Source organism: Brachyhypopomus gauderio, chromosome 13 (genome assembly GCF_052324685.1).
Source record: "Brachyhypopomus gauderio isolate BG-103 chromosome 13, BGAUD_0.2, whole genome shotgun sequence".
Taxonomy (NCBI): domain Eukaryota; kingdom Metazoa; phylum Chordata; class Actinopteri; order Gymnotiformes; family Hypopomidae; genus Brachyhypopomus; species Brachyhypopomus gauderio.
The window spans coordinates 9509682-9531970 of NC_135223.1; the positions used below are offsets into that span (position 1 = coordinate 9509682).

General features: G+C 45.5%; 1 protein-coding gene across 2 annotated transcripts; it reads left to right on the top strand.

Moving 5' to 3' along the window:
* The first annotated feature begins 1018 nt into the window (after window positions 1–1018).
* On the top strand, window positions 1019–22164 carry tax1bp1b (Tax1 (human T-cell leukemia virus type I) binding protein 1b). Of its 2 annotated transcripts, none has more exons than XM_076970723.1 (18): window positions 1019–1108; window positions 3838–4028; window positions 10235–10337; window positions 10760–10950; window positions 11160–11318; window positions 12955–13103; window positions 13336–13426; window positions 14404–14589; window positions 14839–15090; window positions 15176–15331; window positions 15742–15811; window positions 16143–16261; window positions 16353–16478; window positions 18601–18687; window positions 19462–19663; window positions 19774–19925; window positions 20510–20586; window positions 20936–22164. In XM_076970723.1, the coding sequence occupies exons 2-18, from the start codon at window positions 3852–3854 to the stop codon at window positions 21135–21137; spliced, it is 2499 nt and encodes an 832-aa protein (XP_076826838.1). In that variant the 5' UTR covers window positions 1019–1108; window positions 3838–3851; the 3' UTR covers window positions 21138–22164. The 2 variants fall into 2 exon arrangements, with proteins under 2 accessions (XP_076826838.1, XP_076826839.1); XM_076970724.1 differs by having other exon boundaries at window positions 19489–19663.
* Window positions 22165–22289: the final 125 nt, after the last annotated feature.

Consider the following 22289-nt stretch of genomic DNA (forward strand, 5'->3'; position numbering starts at 1 on the left):
TTGGTCAGGGCTCTTTTTGCACGGATTACTGCATCAATGAGGCGTGGCATGAAGGTGATCAGCCTGTGGCACTGCTGGAAGCTTGTACTTGTCCTACAGACTCTGGGACCTTGATTTCCAAATGAAATTCAAATTTTACTTTCATCTGAAAAAAGCACCTTGTACCTACACCTGCTAGTGGGGCCAAAAGTCAGCGCAGCCGTCTACCAAGAAATTGTAGAGCACTTCATCCCTCTGCCGACGAGCTTTCTAGAGATGGAAATGTAATTTTTCAGCAGGACTTGGCACCTGTCTACACTGCCAAAAGTAACAATACCTGGTTTAATAACTACAGTATCACTGTGCTTGATTGGCCTGCAAACTCACCTGACCTAAACCCCATAGAGAATCTATGGGTATTGTCAAGAGGAAGATGAGAGCTACCTGAGCTTCCATTCCATGCTTTTGATTTGTGCAAAAGGAGCCCAACCAAGTATTGAGTGCATTTACTGTACATATTTTTCAGAAGGGCAACATTTCTGAAAAAAAAAAAAAATCTTCATTTTTTTCAGTTGGTCTTATATAATCTAATTTTCTGAGATAACGATTTGGGGTTTTGATTGGCTGTAAGCCATAATCATCAACATTAACAGAAATAAACACTTGAAATAGACTACTCTGTTTGTCATGGATCTATATAATATATGCGCTTCACTTTTTGTATTGAATTTCTGAAATAAATAAACGTTTTGATGATATTGTAATTTATTGAGATGCACAAATTGAGAAAGAGAGAGAGTAAAATTGTAGTGTGTGTATGTGTGTTTGTTACTTATGAATATATACAAAGAGGAAAAAATGAAAACAGTTTGCATATAGAAGAGCTGTTCTGTAAACATCTCATAACATTGTAAACGTTTGAAATCGGAGCCTCGATTTTATACTAAAACATAAGTTTTGAGTGGGTTTTTCTGAATGTACGTCGAGTGAAAGATCAGCGTTCCAACGCGTGCGGAAGTGACATCATGTTGTTGTTGAGTTCCAGGAAGCCAAGCGGGGAATGTACTGAGTCTGGAAAGTGCGTCAATAACATTATCGAGGATTATTTTCGTTGTTGTTGAACAATGAGGTACGTCGACCTTTATTCGTTTTACTCCTGATACGATGTTAATTCTTTGAATAGCAAAATAATTATCTAATGTCAAATATATATCAGGTAAGTTGTTTCACTTCGAGTAGGCTGAAATGCTAGCAAGCAACGAACATAAATAATAGATCGCTAGCCAGCCAGCTAACATTTGAGATATAATGTTGTCCCATAACTAGCCAGCTAACATTTGAGATATAATGTTGTCCCATAACTAGCCAGCTAACATTTGAGATATAATGTTGTCCCATAACTAGCCAGCTAACATTTGAGATGTAATGTCCCAAAACTAGCCAGCTAACATTTGAGGTATAATGTTGTTCCATAACTAGCCAGCTAATATTTGAGGTATAATGTTGTCCCATAACTAGCCAGCTAACATTTGAGGTATAATGTTGTCCCATAATTAGCCAGCTAACATTTGAGATATAATGTTGTTCCAAAACTAGCCAGCTAACATTTGAGGTATAATGTTGTCCCATAACTAGCCAGCTAACATTTGAGGTATAACCTGGTCCCATAACTAGCCAGCTAACATTTGAGATATAATGTTGTCCCATAACTAGCCAGCTAACATTTGAGATATAATGTTGTCCCATAATTAGCCAGCTAACATTTGAGATATAATGTTGTCCCATAACTAGCCAGCTAACATTTGAGATATAATGTTGTCCCATAACTAGCCAGCTAACATTTGAGATATAATGTTGTCCCATAACTAGCCAGCTAACATTTGAGATATAATGTCCCAAAACTAGCCAGCTAACATTTGAGGTATAATGTTGTTCCATAACTAGCCAGCTAATATTTGAGGTATAATGTTGTCCCATAACTAGCCAGCTAACATTTGAGATATAATGTTGTCCCATAATTACCCAGCTAACATTTGAGATATAATGTTGTCCCATAACTAGCCAGCTAACATTTGAGGTATAACCTGGTCCCATAACTAGCCAGCTAGCATTTGAGGTATAATGTCACATAACTAGCCAGCTAACATTTGAGGTATAATCTGGTCCCATAACTAGCCAGCTAATATTTGAGATATAATGTTGTCCCATAACTAGCCAGCTAACATTTGAGGTATAATTTTGTCCCATAACTAGCCAGCTAACATTTGAGGTATAATGTTGTCCCATAACTAGCCAGCTAACATTTGAGATATAATGTTGTCCCAAAACTAGCCAGCTAACATTTGAGGTATAATGTCCCATAACTAGCCAGCTAGTTATCTTAATTAGATCGGCCTGTTTTAAGCACAAACAGAAGGACATCTTCCAATTGAGACGGTTGGCTAGTTAGCATGTGTAGGAGAACTTTAATAACGTGTTACTTTAATAACTAATATTCATTGCTGTTTAAATAGGTAGCAAGTAAGTTAGTTGGTTGATGTTATTCGATAGCGACCAACTTTGTGCTTAATCCTTAGATAGCCTATTTAGCTGTAAAGATATCAGTCTCTCATTTTAAATAATTACGGTTGAAATCGAGAACCGACAGTAGGCACATTTTGCTAAAAATGTAGGCTGTTTAGACCAGTTATAGCAGCAGTTAAACGTTATCTAGACAGATTGGCCATGTTCATGTTAGTCAGCTTGTCTAAGTCGCAGGGTGCTCAAGCCGTGGTTGCTGATAGCCTGTGTAATCTATAAGATAACTGAACCTTTATTTAAAAGTGGAAGAAGGTTCTCACCGGTTGTGAGTCAGTGTCATTTTGAGTTGACAAGAAAACAATAATAATAGTTATATGGCGCCTTGGAGTGTGTATGTATGTACATGTGTGTGTATATACACATGTGACCTCATGCCATAATTTAGGAATTTACTTGCACATGTATGTAACTTTATGGTTTCGCCTTTGAATCATATTAATGTGTCTGAGGGTAGTAACCAATGGGAATTTCCTGCTTCATGATAGGATGATCCCAACATGCTGTCCACAGACACTTAACATTCATACTTTTCTTTAGACTTCAAGTGCTGTGATGATTAGAAATGTTCTTATTTGTCTGTATGTTAAATGATTGAGCAATCATAAAGTGGTTATTAAACAGCAACTTTTTTTCTTTTAAAAATGGTTTAAAATGTCATTTAATTTTTGACAGTCCAATTTTCTATTTGTTTTTTGACACATAACAATACTCTGCATAGTGTAGATTGACAGTAATACTCATTGTTGAAGATAAGATTTCTGTCTCACTTGTCCGTGGTTCCGGATTTCTGCTTATGCAACAGATTTCATTAGATCAAGAGGCTAAAAATTCTTTCAGCAAATTATGTAATGGCAGTCTGTCTTCACATAGGCAATGTAAGAGAATGAAATCGAACAACTGTTTTACATTAATGAGTATGCAGATATAGACAATCAGAAATGTCAGGGATATTATGTGATGGGGCTTAGTCATACTTTCATAATTTATATGCCAGAAGCCTACTGTATGCCACAAGACTACTGTTTTGAATGTGGTGTCTCGAAATAGTTGTTTTCATGCCTTCTTCCGGGCATGATAACAAGCTTTAAATGTGATTATATGACCTTCCGTAAAGCTGTTTGGTGACATCATCTGTTGTAAAAGGTGCCATACATGTAAAAATGCATTAAATTAATCTGATCTGCAATCAATGCATTTTGTGTAGTCTAGTTAGGGGAAATACTAGACGTTAGAGTCAGATTCCTGTCTGCTCTTTCATTTCTCCTGTTTCTACCTCAGCTGCTGACTGACAGATGGCCTTATTCCAAGAAGGGATATTAGCAAGCAACGCCATGGAAACATCAAACTTTGCTCATGTCATCTTCCAGAATGTGGGGAAGAGCTATCTCCCCCACGCTGCTCTGGAGTGCCACTACACACTCACACAGTTCATCAAGCCTCACCCCAAGGATTGGGTCGGAATATTCAAGGTGAATTTTTGTTTTTAAAAAGTCTTTCTGTGCATGTGATCTACATGCTGATAACAACGATAATTAACCATAATAATTAACTTTAGCCTGCATTAACTTTGCTTCACACTGCAGTCAACAATCGATTTAAAAATTGTACAAGTTATTTCATCTCACCAGTTTCAAACACATCATCAATTTGCTGATGGGAAAATGAACATAAACTCCAAATGTTTAAAACCAGAAAGTGTTCACTCAAGCGAAAATCTAGTTTGTCGTGGTTATTTGAGCCGACCGAGTTTTTCATGGACATTAGTTTCCACAGTCACTCTTGATGCATTTTCTGATATCTGTCATTTGGGTTTAGTCAAAGAAAATGTCTCCATAAAAGCTACAGTCTTCTAAGAACCATGGAATTAAAGTTTGGCTGTCCAGATCCGGTTCTTTTGTGTCGGCTCATGTAGACCACACTTTTTCAAGAGCACAGTAATCATAGAGGTGCAAATAGGCCTCTGACACTTGAAAAAACGTTTTATAACACAGAGACTCCTCTAAGCATGTGGCAATGTGTTCAAAACATTCTGAAGGTTGTGTTGATGGTCCAATGCTGGAGATAATTTAGAGGCAGCCCTTTGATCTTAATGTTATGTTAAATGGTTTAGAACTGTTATGCTCTACATTCAGATAAGCATTCTTTGATCAAGTAGGGATATACTGACAAAGTGAGATTATTTTATAATCCTGCTTTTTAGCAATATTACAAGTTTTTTTTATTGAATGCCGTTGTTTCCAGAATTTCTAATTAGATAATCAGCATAAAAAGGCTTGAAACATAAAAGATAGAAATATGCCTTAAACCAAGTGTCTTGAGCCACTTTTGAATTCAGTGAAATGTGCACATGCAATAGTTTTAGAACAAGAAATTTAAATAAATGTTAATGTCGAGACACATTTTAGGATATCTCTGACTGACCTCTTGTTCAATATATTGTCGATTAAATGGGGATATGCCGTTGCTGGTTTAGATTACAAAGTTACAAGTTTCACTTATTTAGAGACTCATAGACCAGAAAATAGAAACCTCTGTTTCGTTGAGGACCAGACCACCTTTGGCCTCGATGACAGACACTGACTATATATCCTGACTATATAACAGGCAGTGGTAGGCAGACAACAGCCAGTGACTTAACAAAGGTCCTGCTGTTAAAGCTGACCAAGCAGACATCATTGCTTCATGCAAATGCACAAGGTCGATGTTTTCCACAGATCTTGTGTTCACACCAAAGGTGATCAGAGGGATTGATATCAGTAGGTTGTGGTTGCTGGGTCATCAACGACTTTTTTGCCCACATGTACCTCGAACAATCGCAGGACGAGTCTTGTATTATTAATCAAAGCGTCATCATTCTGAAGGTATCCATCCCCATGCTTGCTCATGGTGGCCCTCGGTGACTGAACCTGTTCTCCTGCAAGGTTATGGTGTGCCTGGGCATTAAGGCTTTGATCAGATATTAACGCACCTAGAGGAACTACGTTCACCCATTCACTAGGGCTGCCACGATTAGTGGACTAGTCACGATTATGTCGACTATTAAAATAGTCGACGACTAATTTAATAGTCGATTAGTCGATACGTCATTTTTTTTTTACTTTTTTCTCTCCAAACTGCTCCACTGCTGCATCTGCCTTTCTGTCCTTGACGCACATGCGCAGTAGTGGAAACCTTGGTAGGCAGTGGACGACATCCCAGGACGTTATACAGACAGGTTCTGGTATCATGTCTACCCGGCTACGGATCTCAAAAGTGTGGGATCACTAAGAAAATGAAAGAGAAACGCGTGCAATGCAATATCTGCAAGGCAGATTCTACGGCAGCACAACCGCGATGTACAAGCTCCTGAAAAGGTTGTGACTGATTGTGACAATGTCTCAAATTTAGTTAGCTGCTAAAATGAGCGTAAAACGAGCGTTAACTTAGTACTTGCTCATCGTGGTAGCTATAAAAGTTAACATTAGCGATGGCGATTTGTTTCATTATCCTTAGCACGCATTCATGTGTTTTCTGTAACGTCAGTGAGACCAAAACTTTATTTTTGTGAATAATTCCTTAGTTTCAGGTACCTACCTAATTTGATTTAAATGTAGTTAAGTTTGATGCCAGAGACGAATGAAAGAAAGAAAAGAATTTCTTTATTAATGTATTTATATTTGTGTTGTATAAGCCACTGCCTTATCCTTATTTTAATCAGTTTGTTGCAACAAGCTGCATATTTCATTAAAGGTTTAATGAACTATGATATTAATTGTTTTTAGTTTTAGTTAACATATAGCTGAAATCTAATGATGGTTATATAATAGCAGCTGCATTCTAGTGCGATAAGCTGTATGTTTTATATTCAATTAACATTTGATCTGATTAGTCGACTAATCATAAAAATTAGTCGTTGATTAGTCGACTATAAAAATAATCGTTTGTGGCAGCCCTACCATTCACCCCACATTATATCTTCCGACGGGCCCAGGCAGTCAAGACCGTGCATGATGGGGGCATTGCCTTATGTTTGTGCCACACCCTTGATCTCTGTGGTGCTGTTCATCAGACCAGACCACCATTTTTCCAGCACACCTGGATGATGTGACTCACACCACTGCAAACTGCATCTGGGCTTTATTATTGATACGTAAAGCACCCTGTGGGGTTCACATTTATGGCTTGTATACTGCCTACAGGTAAGTGTATGTGTGCAGAAATTGGTTGTAGTACATCAAAATCGTTTTGTGAAGTTAATTGCTGTACTGTGGGCCACTGCACAAAAAAGATAATTAAAAGGCTAATTAAATTGGGAATAGCGTTCTTATATTGCGGTCTTTTAGAATACTTTGATGTGACATGTTTTTGTATGATGTGTGTTTTATGTTTCGTGGAAGAAATCGGTTAGATTTTGGAGTTGGAAGCACCAGAGCCAGCCGGTACCAGAGCCAGCCGGTACCAGAGCCAGCCGGTACCAGAGCCAGCCGGTACCAGAGCCAGCCGGTACCAGGGTTACACTTTGGTGCTTTTGATTAATCTATCGTACATGGTGGCTTGATACTGGCACTGCAACATATCACCTTGACATGTATGTGAACATTTTAAGTGTTGTGATGTGCGTGAGTTATTGTACCTTGGCTGTGGGAGCGTGCAGAGATGAATTATGAGCGCTGGCAGGGTGAGTTTAGAGTTTTGGCTTGTTCTGTCTGCCGGAGTTTCCACACAGCTGCTGCCATGTGAGAACAAATGAAAACCCTGCATTTTTAATACTGAGACGACTGCTGCTAGATATGCTGGGGGAGGGAAATGGCTGAGGTGGTTGTGGAGCTGGAAGGAAGAATGGTGACGGTCACGATTCTGTGTCTGGGCTGGTCTAATGAGATCAAGGAGGCTGTTTAGAGCTTGTGAGTGTGTGTTTCTGTGTGCTGGAGTTGATGAAACGCTTTTACAATGAGCAGTGGAGGGCTTCTGGTTCTCCGCAACCGTGCTGGGTCGTGGGCAGCGTTTATTAGGGGACTTTGGATTAGCACACGGGGAAAAAACGGTGTGAGATCCAGCCTGGTGTTCTGATTCATAAAATGACCTGAAAGCAACTGTCACTGGTTCTTCACAAGCGGGGGTGGTTCATGAAGAAGCCCAGGGCGGGGTGACTCGGCGCACAGAGTTCCTGCAGAATAATCGATCAGCCGCAGCCCCTCTGGCTTGTTTGAGCTTATTGGTCTCTGTGAGGAATCCTGACTGGAGATTGAAGCCTGTTCACCAGGCTCTTGTTTCATGGCACACAGTACATGACAGTACCCTGGAGGGAGATATGTTTTTGTGTTGTTCTGCAGTAAGCGCAGGTCTCCTGACGCAGGAGCAGGGGAAGAAGACCGCACAGTCCATAAATCCTTCACACCACCACGACTCCACTGACAGACGAGCGGGTGTCGTGCCAAACTCTCGACAGTGGCATGATGGATACCTGCTACGTGAGTCACTAGCCCGGAGCGGTGTTGTGGCTGGGGGTTGCCGGTAGGATGTTAATGCCACCTGGTGTTCAGGGGAGGAGTTGACACTATCTGGGCTTCAGTGGGAACACTGCTGTTCTGCCTGTGTTTTGTATGGCTGGTCTTGTGCTGATAATTGTTTCCTGAAGAGGAAGTATTTTCTGGAAACCTGCCCATCTTCTCCCTATATTCCACCCAAATCATTGAAGCCATTGTTCCATTTAAGGATTTTGCTGTTGTCATCAGAGCTGATTGTGATCAAAGTCTTTCTCGATATCTTTCTCGATATCACCACATGTCAAACGGGGCTCTTCACTCCTTCCCTCTCGCTCTGAGTAAATAAACCATCGGTTTATGGTCTTGCACAACGCAGCCTGTAGCTTTTTGAAATTGGACTGCTCGCAAAAGGCCTAATTTGAAAATTTCTGAATGTCATATTTGGAGTGTTGGGACACGCCATCAGGGTGGAGAAGGTGTGCAGCACTTTATAATTATCCTGTCAGAGAGGGAGCAGCGGTCGTCGGTGTGGCCTGATATATGTTCCCACTGATGCAGGTAGACTCAAGTCTGAGGTTCTCTGTGAGAGAACTTCACTTCTGCTCTTCCTATGTGATTACCCACACAATACTTTTTTCCATTTTCCTTTTACCGCGGTTGGCTGGTAAATAAAGTTTACCTCAAGAATCAAAGCAACAATGGCTTCTTTCTGGGGTTTTCTTTTGCATATATTTAGTTCCCTAATGTTGTTACCCTAGAGCGCTTGCAAAATAACGGATATATATATATAGATAGCAAATTTTTCAGAAAACCAGGTCATTAAACATGTATGTATGTATGTATGTATGTATACCTGATGCTTAACGCATGACAGAGGCTAGGATATATGTATGCCAAGAGTTTATTTACACGTTATATGTGTTTTTAGACATCGTGTCTAAAGCAGGAGACGAGTCCAACATGTAAGACGGGACGAACGAGATGGTTCTTGCTGCAGGATCTGTACATATATCTGATATGCATCTGTTCACAGGCTAATTAGCATGTTTATGAACCGCCAGACGTCTGTGCTTCTTTAAACAAGAGAGAGCAGATAAATCATTCATTTTTGATGCATACCAATAAAACCCAGGTCCGTAGTGTTGAGCCATGGAGAGTCTGCGCACTGTTTAGACGCATCTTTGTCCCTGTAATCCAGTCCACGCGTCCCGTCCCGAAACGCCGTCCCCCTCCGTGTGGCGTCCCCTCCGTTCCCGCCTGCCCGGCCTCCGCTCTGCCCCCTGGCTGAGAGGAGCTCCCTGGGCCTGCGGGACTGGCATGCGGAGGCCGGGGCTTGGGCCCCCGTAACCCCGAGCAGGCCTAATGAATGTGCTGTGTCCTGCGCTCGGTAATGACACTGCTTTTAATGGCTTCCTGCTCTTTATGGCTGCAGCACCTAGGGCTACTCCACTTTGGTACGGTCTGGGGATTCCAGCGGCATTAACGACGTTCTGATGTGCAGCGCGGCGAGGGCCGCCCCTTAAACGTGGCCGTTCGGCGGCGACCGCGTAGTCTGTGCGCGCGTGTGTAGATGTGTTACCTCCCCGATGCTATAGGTTTCCTATGTGGACGGTACCGGCGGGGAGCGGGCCTGTTTTGTGCGTACGTGCGTGTGTGCGCGCACGCGTGTGTGTTTGAAAACGCAGCCAGTCAGACGTGAGGCTGATTTTGTTTGACAGCTTTATGGCAAAGGGCTGAAGTTATGGATGTATTCTCTGTACACCCCCTCATCAGCCATCAGTTAACAACACATAAAATCCATATAATTACATTTCGGTTTCCATTTTGAAGTATGTGTAAAATTTTCACCTATTTTCCTCTTCCTGTTCAGGCTGAGTTGTAGCCGCGCCTCCTCGACCGAACATGTTCACGAGGCCATGGCTCTCGTGGAACACGCGCACGTGGAATTCTCGCGAGTGTGTTTGTGTGTTTGTGTGTGTGTGTGTGTGTGTTGTGGCCGGCATAGACACTTGAACCACTTGGACTTTCTGGTAGTGGAGGGCAAGAGTCGATAGTCATAAGGTATTTCAGTGATTGGGAAGTCTCTCGAGGCATCAAGGCATGACATGCAGTACTGCACAGGCCAGTATTGCGAGACATATATCAAGGAGTACTTGTCTGTTCCCAATTAGCATATGATTAGCATATTAACCTTTTTTTGTCTTTTACAGGTTGGCTGGAGCACAGCTCGTGACTACTACACCTTCTTGTGGTCTCCTCTACCAGAGAACTACTCACAAGGCACTGCGGTCAACAGATCAGTGGTCTTTCAAGGTAGCAATAGTCTTCCATGCTTTTCTGTAAGTTGGATAAATGCAGCACTGTGGTGTTGAGGCCACCAGATTCTAACATCTAAATGACAGATGAAAAACTGGGTCTCATTATTGGAGTGTTGATGGGTCAGTTTTACTAGTGGTTTACGTTGGTCATGTACTAGAATTATAAAAGGCACAATCACTGGTATGTTTAAAATTGAGGTAGCTTAGTTTGTTAGTACATGTGCGTTATAAACCATATGCTGGTTGAGTGGTTGAATTTAGGATGCTAAGTGTTTAATACTCATTAAACACAGCTGTGAATTAATTTCCTTCTCTAGGGACAGAGTAATGGTGTCTGTGGGGGGTTGTCTATTGGCCTTTGGTGAAGTCATCCTCTGAACTCTTCATGTAACTTCTTGATGGCTTGTATTTGTCCAGGTTACTACGTCCCAAACGATGATGGGGAGTTCTACCAGTTCTGTTATGTCACTCATAAAGGGGAGATCCGAGGAGCCAGCACTCCCTTTCAGTTCCGGGCCAACAGTCCCACTGAGGAGGAACTGCTCACTGTGGAAGATGAAGGTGGATCAGACATCCTAGTCGTCACCACTAAGGCCAGCTACCTGGAGGTGAGTAGCCCTCTCCTCCACCTCCGGAGCTGTCGGTGTTATCAGTACGAAACCCGCTCGGCTGTCCTGCTCTGGGTCGCACTAGCGTTCCCGCTCCCTGGGCTGCAGCTGGAGAGAAACACGGTGTTCCTCTAGCCCGAGGAGACGTTACTCAGCTGGCCGCACGCGCTCACCGGTCTCGCGTTTGTCCACCGTCTGTTCTCTGTCAGCAAAAGATGGAGGAGGTGCGGGTGGAGAAGGAGGAACTGCTGAAGAACATGGAGCTCCTGCAGAAGGAGAAGGGCGAGCTGCTGGAGGAGAGGGACAGACTGCAGCAGGCGTGTGAGCAGGAGCAGGAGAATGGCGCCCAGCTCCGGAGGGAGGTGCAGGTGAGCCAGCAGGCCCAAAGATGGTGGACGCCTAACACTGTACGAACATCTGCAAAGAGTCATGGAATAAGTAATGCAGAGGAGGAGGGCCCTTTTCATAGCACTGCACCATGCTAAATCTGATCACATCAAGAAGTGTACTGGCCCATTTGCACCAATTATTCTTTATATTTTTCACTCTTGTGGAGTTCATGGTTGAGTGTTGAGTGCAAATCTGGTGCAGTATGTCAGCACCCCCTGGTGTGAGCCTTTCCACAATCTGTAGGGTCTCCACGTCATTAAAAAACATAATTCATGAATGACATGACTTGCATTAGCATCGCAGCCATTGGGTGGCTCTCCCAGAAGAGAGGGATATATATGAGCTCCAGTGGGACGCTCCGTTAGGACGACTGCTCTGCCCACTCTTTTGTGGCTGCTAATTTTATGACCACACATTTATGTGTCGTTTTATGTGCTGCTAGAATAATTCCAAAAAATGTTACTAGTGAAAAATCATACTGTACTGGGGACCTCGGTGGTAATGCATCCGAAAGAGATCTGGCCGGTATATTTATGCCCAGTCAGCTAGAGCTTGTGGCAGGTTTGCACAATTACAATTGGTTGAGCGTGATATTTAAAAAGACCTCTCACCTTAATCTCAGTGTTTAAAAAGTGATCTAGTGGATGACAAGTATTTTCAAAATCCCTTGTCTACCTTTTGATGCCACTTTGATCTGTTTGCTTGATGTCTGCTAGTTACTGTAGGGTCTAACATTAAGTCTGTCAAAAAATATTGAATCTGTACATTAATAATAACAAAGTGATAATACTACTCCTTACATGGCATAATAACAGTACTACTCCTAAAGTGGCATAATAACAATAGTACTACTATGGTGTAATAATACTCCTTCGAGGCATAATGACAGTAGTACTACCGTGGTGTAATAATACTACTCCTAACATGGCGTAATAACAGTACTACTACTAAAGTGGCGTTATAACAGTGCTAATCCTGTTATTACGTGGTGTAATAACAATAGTACTACTATGGTGTAATACTATGCCTAATGTGTAATAACAATAGTACAGTACTACCATGGTATATAATACTACTGCTAACATGGCATAATAGTGCTGCTCCTAACATGGTGTAATAACAATAGTTCTACTATGGTGTAATAATACTACTCCTAATGTGGCGTAGTAACAGTAGTACTACCGTGGTGTAATACTACTCCTAATGTAGTGTAGTAACAATAGTACTGCCGTGGTATAATAATACTACTCCTAATGTGGTGTAGTAAAAATAGTACTTCTGTGGTGTAATAATACTACTCCTAATATGGCGTAGTAACAATAGTACTACCATGGAATAATATTACAACTCCTAATGTGGTGTAGTAACAATAGTACTACCGTGGTGTAATAATACTACTCCTAATGTAGTGTAGTAACAATAGTACTACCGTGGTGTAATAACACTACTCCTAACATGGCGTAATAACAATAATACTACTGTGGTATAATAGTACTACTCCTAATGTGGTGTAGTAACAATAGTACTGCCGTGGTATAATAATACTACTCCTAATGTGGTGTAGTAACAATAGTCCTTCCGTGCTGTAATAACCTGCGTGTGCCTGTATACCAGGAGCTGCAGCAGTCTGCCCAGAGCCTGCAGGAGGAGAGGGAGGAGGTGAAGAGCAGGCTGGAGGAGAGCACGGCGCGGCTGTTGCAGCTGGAGGAGGACCTGATCGGGGTCACGCAGAAGGGCCTGCAGAAGGAGACGGAGCTGGACTGGTGCGTCCGCGTTGGCCTTTCCACTCGCTATGGGGCACCATCCTCTGCTGTGCACGAACCTCTGCATTCCTCCTGCCGGAGAAAGCCACAACCTCAGGGCTCTGGTTTTACCTTCTGCAAGCTGGAGAGAAGCTAAACCCAAATTGCTAGGAGTTTTCGTTTGCTGGTGTGAGCATGTATGGTTAGGAATTTCGGGTGTAATTGCTCTAATTATCTGCACTCTGGCTCTTAGCCTGAAAGATCGTGTGAAGAAACTCACTGTGGAGAAGGAGGCACTGGAGTCTCAGCTGAAGAACGAGAAGGACGAGAAGGAGCTCTACAAGGTAGCGCCGCCCTTGAGGTTAACATGGGAAGTGTCGAGCTTCCAGTCAGACCATACCTGTCAAGTTTTGGATTTAAAAATAAGGGAAAATTTCCACTGGTTGCTGCTAGCTTTCCCACCACCCTTATATTTTACACGAAGTCTTCAAGTTTTTGGTAGGAACGCCTTCTCTTTAGCTACATTCATCCATCTCTGATTTGTTTTTTGGGTTTGTTGTACCCGTTGTCAGCACTAACCTCACGAGAACTGACACTCAGGAGCTACTGCAGGTTGCCATTCTCGCGAGGCTAGCGACATAATTCATTTTGGAGAGGCACTTGAATGCTTTTAAAAAAATATTATTAATACGGGAAATTTACGGGAAAATATTAATTCGGGAGGACGATGGGGAACGGGGGTAAAATATGGTAGTTTCCCGACCAAAACGGGAGACTTGACAGGTATGTCAGACCAGTGTCTGCATTTTATTTACTGTATTCACTGTTCGCCCTGATTTCTTTTGTCGGGTGTTTGGGGAGGGGGGGATGAACAAAGGTGGCTTATTTTGACCAGACATAATAAATCCAACCCTGATATTCTCGGTGCAGACCTTAATTAGCTTCGAGCTGTATTCGAACAGGCCAGCCTCTGTTCACACAGGAAGCACTGCCTTTTTTTGAGTGGTGGGCACCAGGATCTAGACACGACATGGAGCTGTACCTGCAGAAACACAGGCTGCCCCCCACACCTCATGGCTGTTACCCCTGGTGGTGTTGGTTAGCCCCATTCCAGCCAGTGTCCTATTGCTGTTATATAATTAAGAGTTTGGAGGTACGCTTCCCGGCAAAGCATGAATGCTGCCTGTTGATAATTACTGAGGTCTTGCGTTCGTACTCCAGCACAGTGGAGACTTGGAGTCGTATTGAGACCTTAGTGGAAGTCTTCTAACAATTGGCCTGTGTGCGCGAGTACATTCACGCATGTGCGCGTGTGCCCCAGATTCACCTGAAGAACCGGGAGCTGGAGAACACCAAGCTGAGCGCAGAGCTCCAGATGTTGAGATCGGTGGACGTGAACAAAGAGAACACCATCGCCCAGCTGAAGGAGGAGCTCAACCGCACCAAAGCCTGCCTGGCGGAGAAAGACAAGCAGCACCGCCAGTTACTGGCCAACAGCTCGCCCTCGGTAAATCCCCCCCCCCCGTCGCTTCAGCCGAGCTCGAGCCTTCCTCCCGTAAAGCTGTTGTAGTGGGGGAGGGGTGAGGAGGCGGAGTCCGAGTGCCTGTTGCACTAATTAGTTTGTTGGGGTAGAAAACACGGTGTTTTGTTGTAGTTACGGGGCCGAGGTAGTGCTCCCAGATGTGGGGCCGTTTCGCTCGGTGTGCTTGTTTCGCGCTAACGCTCTCGTCGTCTGCGCGCTCGCGCCCGTTCGCAGGGGGAGAGCAAAGCCCTCCGCGAGCAGCTGCGTCAGAAGGAGGAGCAGCTCCAGGCCACCCAGCAGCAGGCCGCCATGCTGTCGGCCGAGCTGCGCGACTCCTCCAGCGCTCGGGACCGCGGCATCGCCGACCTCTACCGCGCCCGCCTGGAGGCCGACGCCCTCAGGCAGGGCCAGGCGGAGGCGCGCGACGAATGCGGCCGCCTGCAGAAACAGCTGGAGGACCTGAGGAGCTCCGCCAAGCAGGAGGCGGTGAGCGAGGGCCCCCGGCCGCCACCGTCGCTCCGACCCGGCTCGAGGGCCGCGTACTACTGACGGCGCCTGTGTCTCTCTGCAGTGTCGGGAGCTGGAGGGGTCGGCCGTGGCCGAGCTGCAGAGAGAGGTGGAGGACCTGAAGCTCAGACTACAGATGGCTGCAGAACATTACAAGGAGAAGTATAAGGAGTGCCAGAGGTTGCAGAAGCAGGTGGTCAAGCTCTCTGAGCAGCAAGGGGTGAGCTAATGCCAGCCAACGCAGCTAATCAAGACTTCAGTGCACGTGAAGATTCAGTGTTTGAGTATTAGAGCTGAGTATGTAAAATCAGGGTCACAGTTCAACCCAGCAGCAAGGCCTGCTCGAAACTCAAATAAAGGTTAGGAACATTATACACAACGAATCCCAGACCCAAATCGAGCCTAAAACTAGACTTCTAATTGTGGTTTTTCATTGGCACGGCAGTTTGGCACAAGCCTAAGCCTAAGCTTGATAAACTGGCCCAATGTTTACATTTCCCCTTAAAACATTTATGAAGGACCCTCCAGTCCCATTTAATGATCATCAGGCTGAGATAATACACCAGCTCACACTTCCAGCAGCTAATGAAGTGCTAACAGGACAGCCTTTCTTTAACTGTATTCTCTCAGGTGAAGAGAAGTCCAGGTTTAGAGACAGCAGCTGGTCCTCTGTCTGCCAGCCCAGAGGCGTCTGTGCCAGGTAAACACTCATTTGCTCTAAACACGTCACTCGATCACAGCACGGCCATTACAGCTTGGCTCGCACCCCGTCGTGGCCTCGGGTCGTGTGTTTATCTGCACCTCTGTGTAATCAACATCTGATTCCTGCTCTTGGGTAAGCGGGCGATGGGCAGCCTTCCTCAGGAGGAGGAGGATGAGGCCCGGATGCTGCAGTTAACCAGAGCTCCTCGTGTGCGTGTGCGTGTGTGTGTGCGTGTGTGTGTGTGTGTGTGTGTGTGTGTGTGTGTGTGTGTGTGTGTGTGTGTGTGTGTGTGTGTGTGTGTGTGTGTGTGTGTGTGTGTGTGTGACAGGAAGTCCCGGCTCATCCGACAACGTCCTGGACGCCATCATCCAAGGCAAGCTGAAGGGCTTCGGCAAGGAGGTGTCGGAGAAGAGCGAGAAGTACAGGAAGTGCAAGCAGATGTTGAGTGTGAGTCGTCGGTCTCATTTGGGTTTGGGTCGGCTCCGGCGGTCTTCTGTCGAGTCTCCTCGCCCGCGTTCACCCCCCCCTTCACCCGCAGGAGGAGAAGGAGCGCAGCGGCATGCTGATGGACGAGCTGGCCAAGCTGGAGCTGAAGTGGAAGGAGCAGGTGAAGGCCAACGAGAACCTGAAGCTGCAACTGGCCACCGAGGAGGATCGCTACAAGGTCAGCGCCCCCTACTGGTCTATCGTCTCATCTGCCCACTGGGGGAACGAAATCCTTAGACACACTGAAATGACTTTTCCCTTCTGTTGTAATCAATAAGTTTTGGGTTTTTGTCTTTTATGGAGTCCTTTTAACATTTGAAAATAGTCTTTACTGAGAGCCTTGTGCCTTCAGCATGGCTTGTTTCACAGAGGTTCAGCTTGAATGACGTTTTTACAGTGTTTACATATAGACCTTCCACAGTGTAAAGTTTACAGTGCTTTAGACGTGTTCTAGAGCGTGTACATAACAGCATAACTTTGCAGGCCAAGGAACACAGCAGGGTGAATTCAGATGAGCATCGTTTATTCCAGTAACCTAGTGTGACTCTTGGAATATACTATTCCCCTAGAGTGACTCTGTTAGATTATACTATTCCCCTAGAGTGACTCTGTTAGAATATACTATTCCTCTAGTGTGACTCTGTTAGAATATACTATTCCCCTAGTGTGACTCTGTTAGAATATACTATTCCCCTAGTGTGACTCTGTTAGAATATACTATTCCCCTAGTGTGACTCTGTTAGAATATACTATTCCCCTAGTGTGACTCTGTTAGAATATACTATTCCCCTAGTGTGACTCTGTTAGAATATACTATTCCCCTGGTGTGACTGTTAGAATATACTATTCCCCTGGTGTGACTCTGTTAGAATATACTATTCCCCTAGTGTGACTCTGTTAGAATATACTATTCCCCTGGTGTGACTCTGTTAGAATATACTATTCCCCTGGTGTGACTCTGTTAGAATATACTATTCCCCTAGTGTGACTCTGTTAGAATATACTATTCCCCTAGTGTGACTCTGTTAGAATATACTATTCCCCTGGTGTGACTGTTAGAATATACTATTCCCCTGGTGTGACTCTGTTAGAATATACTATTCCCCTGGTGTGACTCTGTTAGAATATACTATTCCCCTGGTGTGACTCTGTTAGAATATACTATTCCCCTGGTGTGACTCTGTTAGAATATACTATTCCCCTAGTGTGACTCTGTTAGAATATACTATTCCCCTGGTGTGACTCTGTTAGAATATACTATTCCCCTGGTGTGACTCTGTTAGAATATACTATTCCCCTGGTGTGACTCTGTTAGAATATACTATTCCCCTGGTGTGACTCTGTTAGAATATACTATTCCCCTGGTGTGACTCTGTTAGAATATACTATTCCCCTGGTGTGACTCTGTTAGAATATACTATTCCCCTAGTGTGACTCTGTTAGAATATACTATTTCCCTGGTGTGACTCTGTTAGAATATACTATTCCCCTGGTGTGACTCTGTTAGAACATACTATGCAGCCAGACGTGCTGCACGTTTAAACAGGACCTCATGGGTTAATAAGCGAGATGCGTCTGTAATTCGTGCAGTTCAGATGATGTTGATGCAAAGCACTTTTATAATTCTGCAAAGATAAACACTAGGTCATTTTTTCTTAGACCACCTAAGACATCATTATGTAAATGCCTTCACGTTTCAGTTTACTGAAATATTCATTTAGTTTCACGTCTGCAGCAAGTGACGGTCAGTCAGAAGGGCTGTCCGGAGCCGAGCTCGGGTCGGGTCGGCTCGACGATTCCGCTGCACCGCTCGCCTCTGCCCGGCCTCCCTGCCAGCTGTTTACAGCTGCTCTGACTCCAAGCGCTTCCTCCACGGAGTGGTGTCGCATCACTATCCCCACTGCACAGACGGGTTTATGAGCGCGCCGAGCAGGAGACAGTTTTTTACTGCTGTTTACACGAGAGACCGAGATGGCCGGAGCAAGACGGGGCGAGATCCTGGAGGCAGGGCGGCCCATAGCGTCTGCTGGCCCAGGGCGCTCTCCACTGGCCATCGTGAGGACGGACGCCCCGTCTGGGGGACGGTGGCGTGGGTCAGTTAGGTTGAAGTGACCATTCGTGCCAAGTTTGTTTTACTCACAAATGCCAAAATCCAGCAGATACACCCTCAGTCCCTTAGAAAACTAATGTTCACTGTCTCCCTCCTGATATTTCCACCTTCTAAACGAACCGAGTCTTAACGGCGCTTCGATCGCCTCTTCGCTAACATCGGGCCGCCCTTCCTCCTCTTCCTCACACAGAGCCAGGTGGCAGCCAAAGGCCGGGAGCTGAAGGAACTGAAGGACAACCTCGCCGCCTTGTCCAAAGACAAGGAGAAGCTGGAGGAGGTGCGCGCTCTCCGTTCTCACTTTTATAGACTTGTGCCAATCTAAAAATGCCCGTGGAACAGTGCGGCCATGGCGAGCCTCCCTCCCAGGGTCTGGTTTGGGTTTAACGTATCTCTCTAATTGGGGCAACGGTGCCAGCGAAGCCGTATTTTCCGTTCACTGACTCCGGACCACAGTGGAGGATGCACAGCGGCACGAGGGGGGGGGGGGGATTGGTGGAGGTGGGTGGAGGGAGCCTGAAGTCTGACTGCTGAGAGGCAGCTCGAGCACAGAGCCTGGCGCTTCGGCGAGCAAAATCACCCAATTTGAGGTTGAGACTGTAAATGAAATTGGCGCCTGCTGAAAACTTCAATAAAAGGCAGAGGCCTGTGTCCCTTTGAACAAACCGAGGAGGTTTTAATTAAGGGGCTAATTAAACTGTTTGTGTGTGAGGGTGGCTAGTGCGTCCAGGGTGCTGCAGCTAAAATGCTGTGGTGAGTGATGTATTGTCTGGAGCTAAAGATGGAGAGAGTGGGGGAAACTGATGGAAATCTGAACGACCGTCAATTAAAAAAAAAAAGAACAAAAAAACGATCTGAAGTCTTCAACTTCGCTTTGGGTTTGCTCCCTTTCGAGCGCTTTGCCTGCCGGCCGTACTGAAACGCAGTAAAACTTTAACTGACGCTTAAATTCGAAGCGTTTGAATTTAAACGATGTGTTAAAAAGCGTAGCGATTAATTTGGTGTTTTTTTTTTTTTTTTTTTTTTTTACTTTTACTTATGTGGCAATTCTAAGACGTTGAATAAACATGTCTGGTATCAGGAGTTGCAGCGAAGCACTAGTCGGGAGGAAGAGGATGACGAGGGCAGCCTGGACGTCCAGCCGGTTTTCCTGCAGTACCCGCTGCCGTATTCACAGGATGCTCCCTCTCCTCTCCTGGTGGGCCAGCGTCCCGCTGAGCTGATGTTTGGCAACCCCTACTTGTCTGAAACCAGGGGTCGGTGTGCTTTCCCTCATACTTCACTACCTGCTACCAAAACGTGCATGTGTTGAGCCCTGGTGTGGAAGGCATCGCAGCCTCTCATGTGCACGGGTGTCTCGGTTTAGACAGTGCAGATGGGGAGTTCTCCGACGAGCAGTTGCCCAGACTGCCCCCGGCCGGACCTCCGTCCTGGGACAGCAACGTGGTGTGCAGCCAGCCCGCACGCAACCTCAGCCGCCCCGACGGCCTGGAGGAGCCAGAGGAGCAGGCGAGCGCCGTGAGTGCCCACACCACATGACGGTCCTCCCCGTAACGCATGGCGGTCCTCCCCGTAACGCATGGCGGCCCTCCCCGTAACGCATGGCGGCCCTCCCCGTAACGCATGGCGGCCCTCCCCGTAACGCATGGCGGCCCTCCCCGTAACGCATGGCGGTCCTCCCCGTAACGCATGGCGGTCCTCCCCGTAACGCATTGCGGTCCTCCCCGTAACGCAACACGATCCTCCCTGTAACACTAACCCTGCCTGAGCAATATGAGCACCAGTGCCCCATGGCCACCTATTCATCCACGTCATGGCTTCATTTAGGCAATTGCCATGATTACTAGGGAAGTGTGGTTAGGGCTTTCTGACACCGTTAGGCTGAACCTTTTTAGTCTGTTGACAGTTTTGTTCTGCCTAACACCTCTTCTGTGTAGTGTTGTGCTCTGTGTAGCGCCCTCTTTGTTGAACTAACCAGCCATTATTAGCGGCCAACTGATTCACTGATCACGTGGAGGTTGCAACTGAAGGCCGTGATTATAAAGAACAGGTGTGTTGGTCCATGTGCTGAGTAATGAGGTTTGTGTGTGTTCTCTCCACAGCAAGCCAATGACCAGCCCACAGTCAACGACCCACCCACCCACTTCCTAAACGACACGCCCTTCTGCTTCGACTCCAGGTAAGCGTTCCCGTGCCGTGACCCCAGATAAAAAGCCCCGCTCCCTCGCCGACTGCGCTTGGGGAAGTGGCCTTATCTCTCCTTCTGCGGACCTCTGCGGGAGACGTCTTTTGTGGCTGGATTTGCTAGACAGGCCACCCACATCGCCTCACACACACATGCTGTTTTACTGCTGTCGCTCGCCTGCTGCTCCGGCATCATCAAAACGGCTCGCAACACACACACACACACACACACACATACACACACACACCGTCTTCTCTCCCCCCCACTGCTCCCCTCTGCCTTCCTGCTTTGTTCTCATCACATGACTCCTCCTCCTCTGGCCCCGCCCCCTTCTTCCCCGCAGCGCGGAGCTGCAGAAGCGGTGTCCGCTGTGCGAGGTCATCTTCCCGCCGCACTACGACCAGTCCAAGTTCGAGGAGCACGTGGAGAGCCACTGGAAGGTGTGCCCCATGTGCAGCGAGCAGTTCCCCCTCGACTGCGACCAGCAGCTCTTCGAGAAGCACGTGCTCACCCACTTCGATGGCAACGCGCTCAACTTTGAGTAGCCGCGGCGGCCCAGAGAGGGAAGAAACACCACCCCCGTCCCGTTTTACACGCAGTCGCATCGCCTCATAACTGCTGCCGTTAACTCTTAACCACACGTTATGCAGGGATCATCCTCTTCTAGGTAGTCACTTTTTTAGCACCTTTTCATTCTGTTTTGCTAAGAGCTACATTTAGACCTGCGTCACCCATAAGCAATGATGAAGAGATGAAGCAGAATGAATGAGGTGAGGGTTGCTATTTATTAGTAGTGAGATTTGATTCTGTAGTCAGGGCTGCACTGACTCGGCCCGTCACTTCCCCAAACTCATAACCTAGAGGGCCGAGTCACCTTAACATTGGGGAAACATTGTTTTAACGTTTGAAGTAGTGTTCAGGCTTTATGGAATATGTCAGGTATTGTCTACCTTCTCCCGTGCCGATCTCACAGTTCTGTACTGTCAGGGCAGAAATGGTAGTTTATACGGTATGAACGAATTAGCTGATTATATCATAAAATAATCTATTTTAAAATAACCTTTTAAGATCACTGAAGAAGTACTAAAACAGGCTTTAACTATTTGAGAGGGTTGTTTTAGTTTCTCTATTTAAATCAGTTATTATACCTTAGTTGCATGCTTTTCCTCTGTTACTGTGCACTGACTGATCACCTGGTGTGGTTTCCTTGCCACAGATTAAGCCTAGTCTCTGACTGTAAAGACGTGAGGAAGTCTCACCTCAAAGGTTTGTGATTTAGCCCAGGGCTACGTTCAGGAGGGCTTTAGGCCAAAAACACTGACAGGGCAGTGTTATGATTATCATTTTAAATACAAGTGCATTGGATAACCTTTGCTATGTTAATGACACCTGTCTGAAGCATTACAATACTGAATACATCCCGGTGTCAGACTTGATCTGTATCAGTCAACCAACCTATCGCCTGTTTTCTTTGGTTTAAGTTAATGATATATGGTCCTCTAGGTACCTTTTCCTTGTATGTTTGTCTTCTATATCTGATCTACACCAATAAAGATTTTGTTTGGAGGAATAGCTAATGTGAAGCAAACTGTGAATTTCTTCTTTACACAACTGTCAGTAAGTTTTACTGTTATTTTTTGCTCTATTTCTGTTCTAAGCTCTAGTCTAATAGTATTAGTCTAGTCTAATACTTGGAA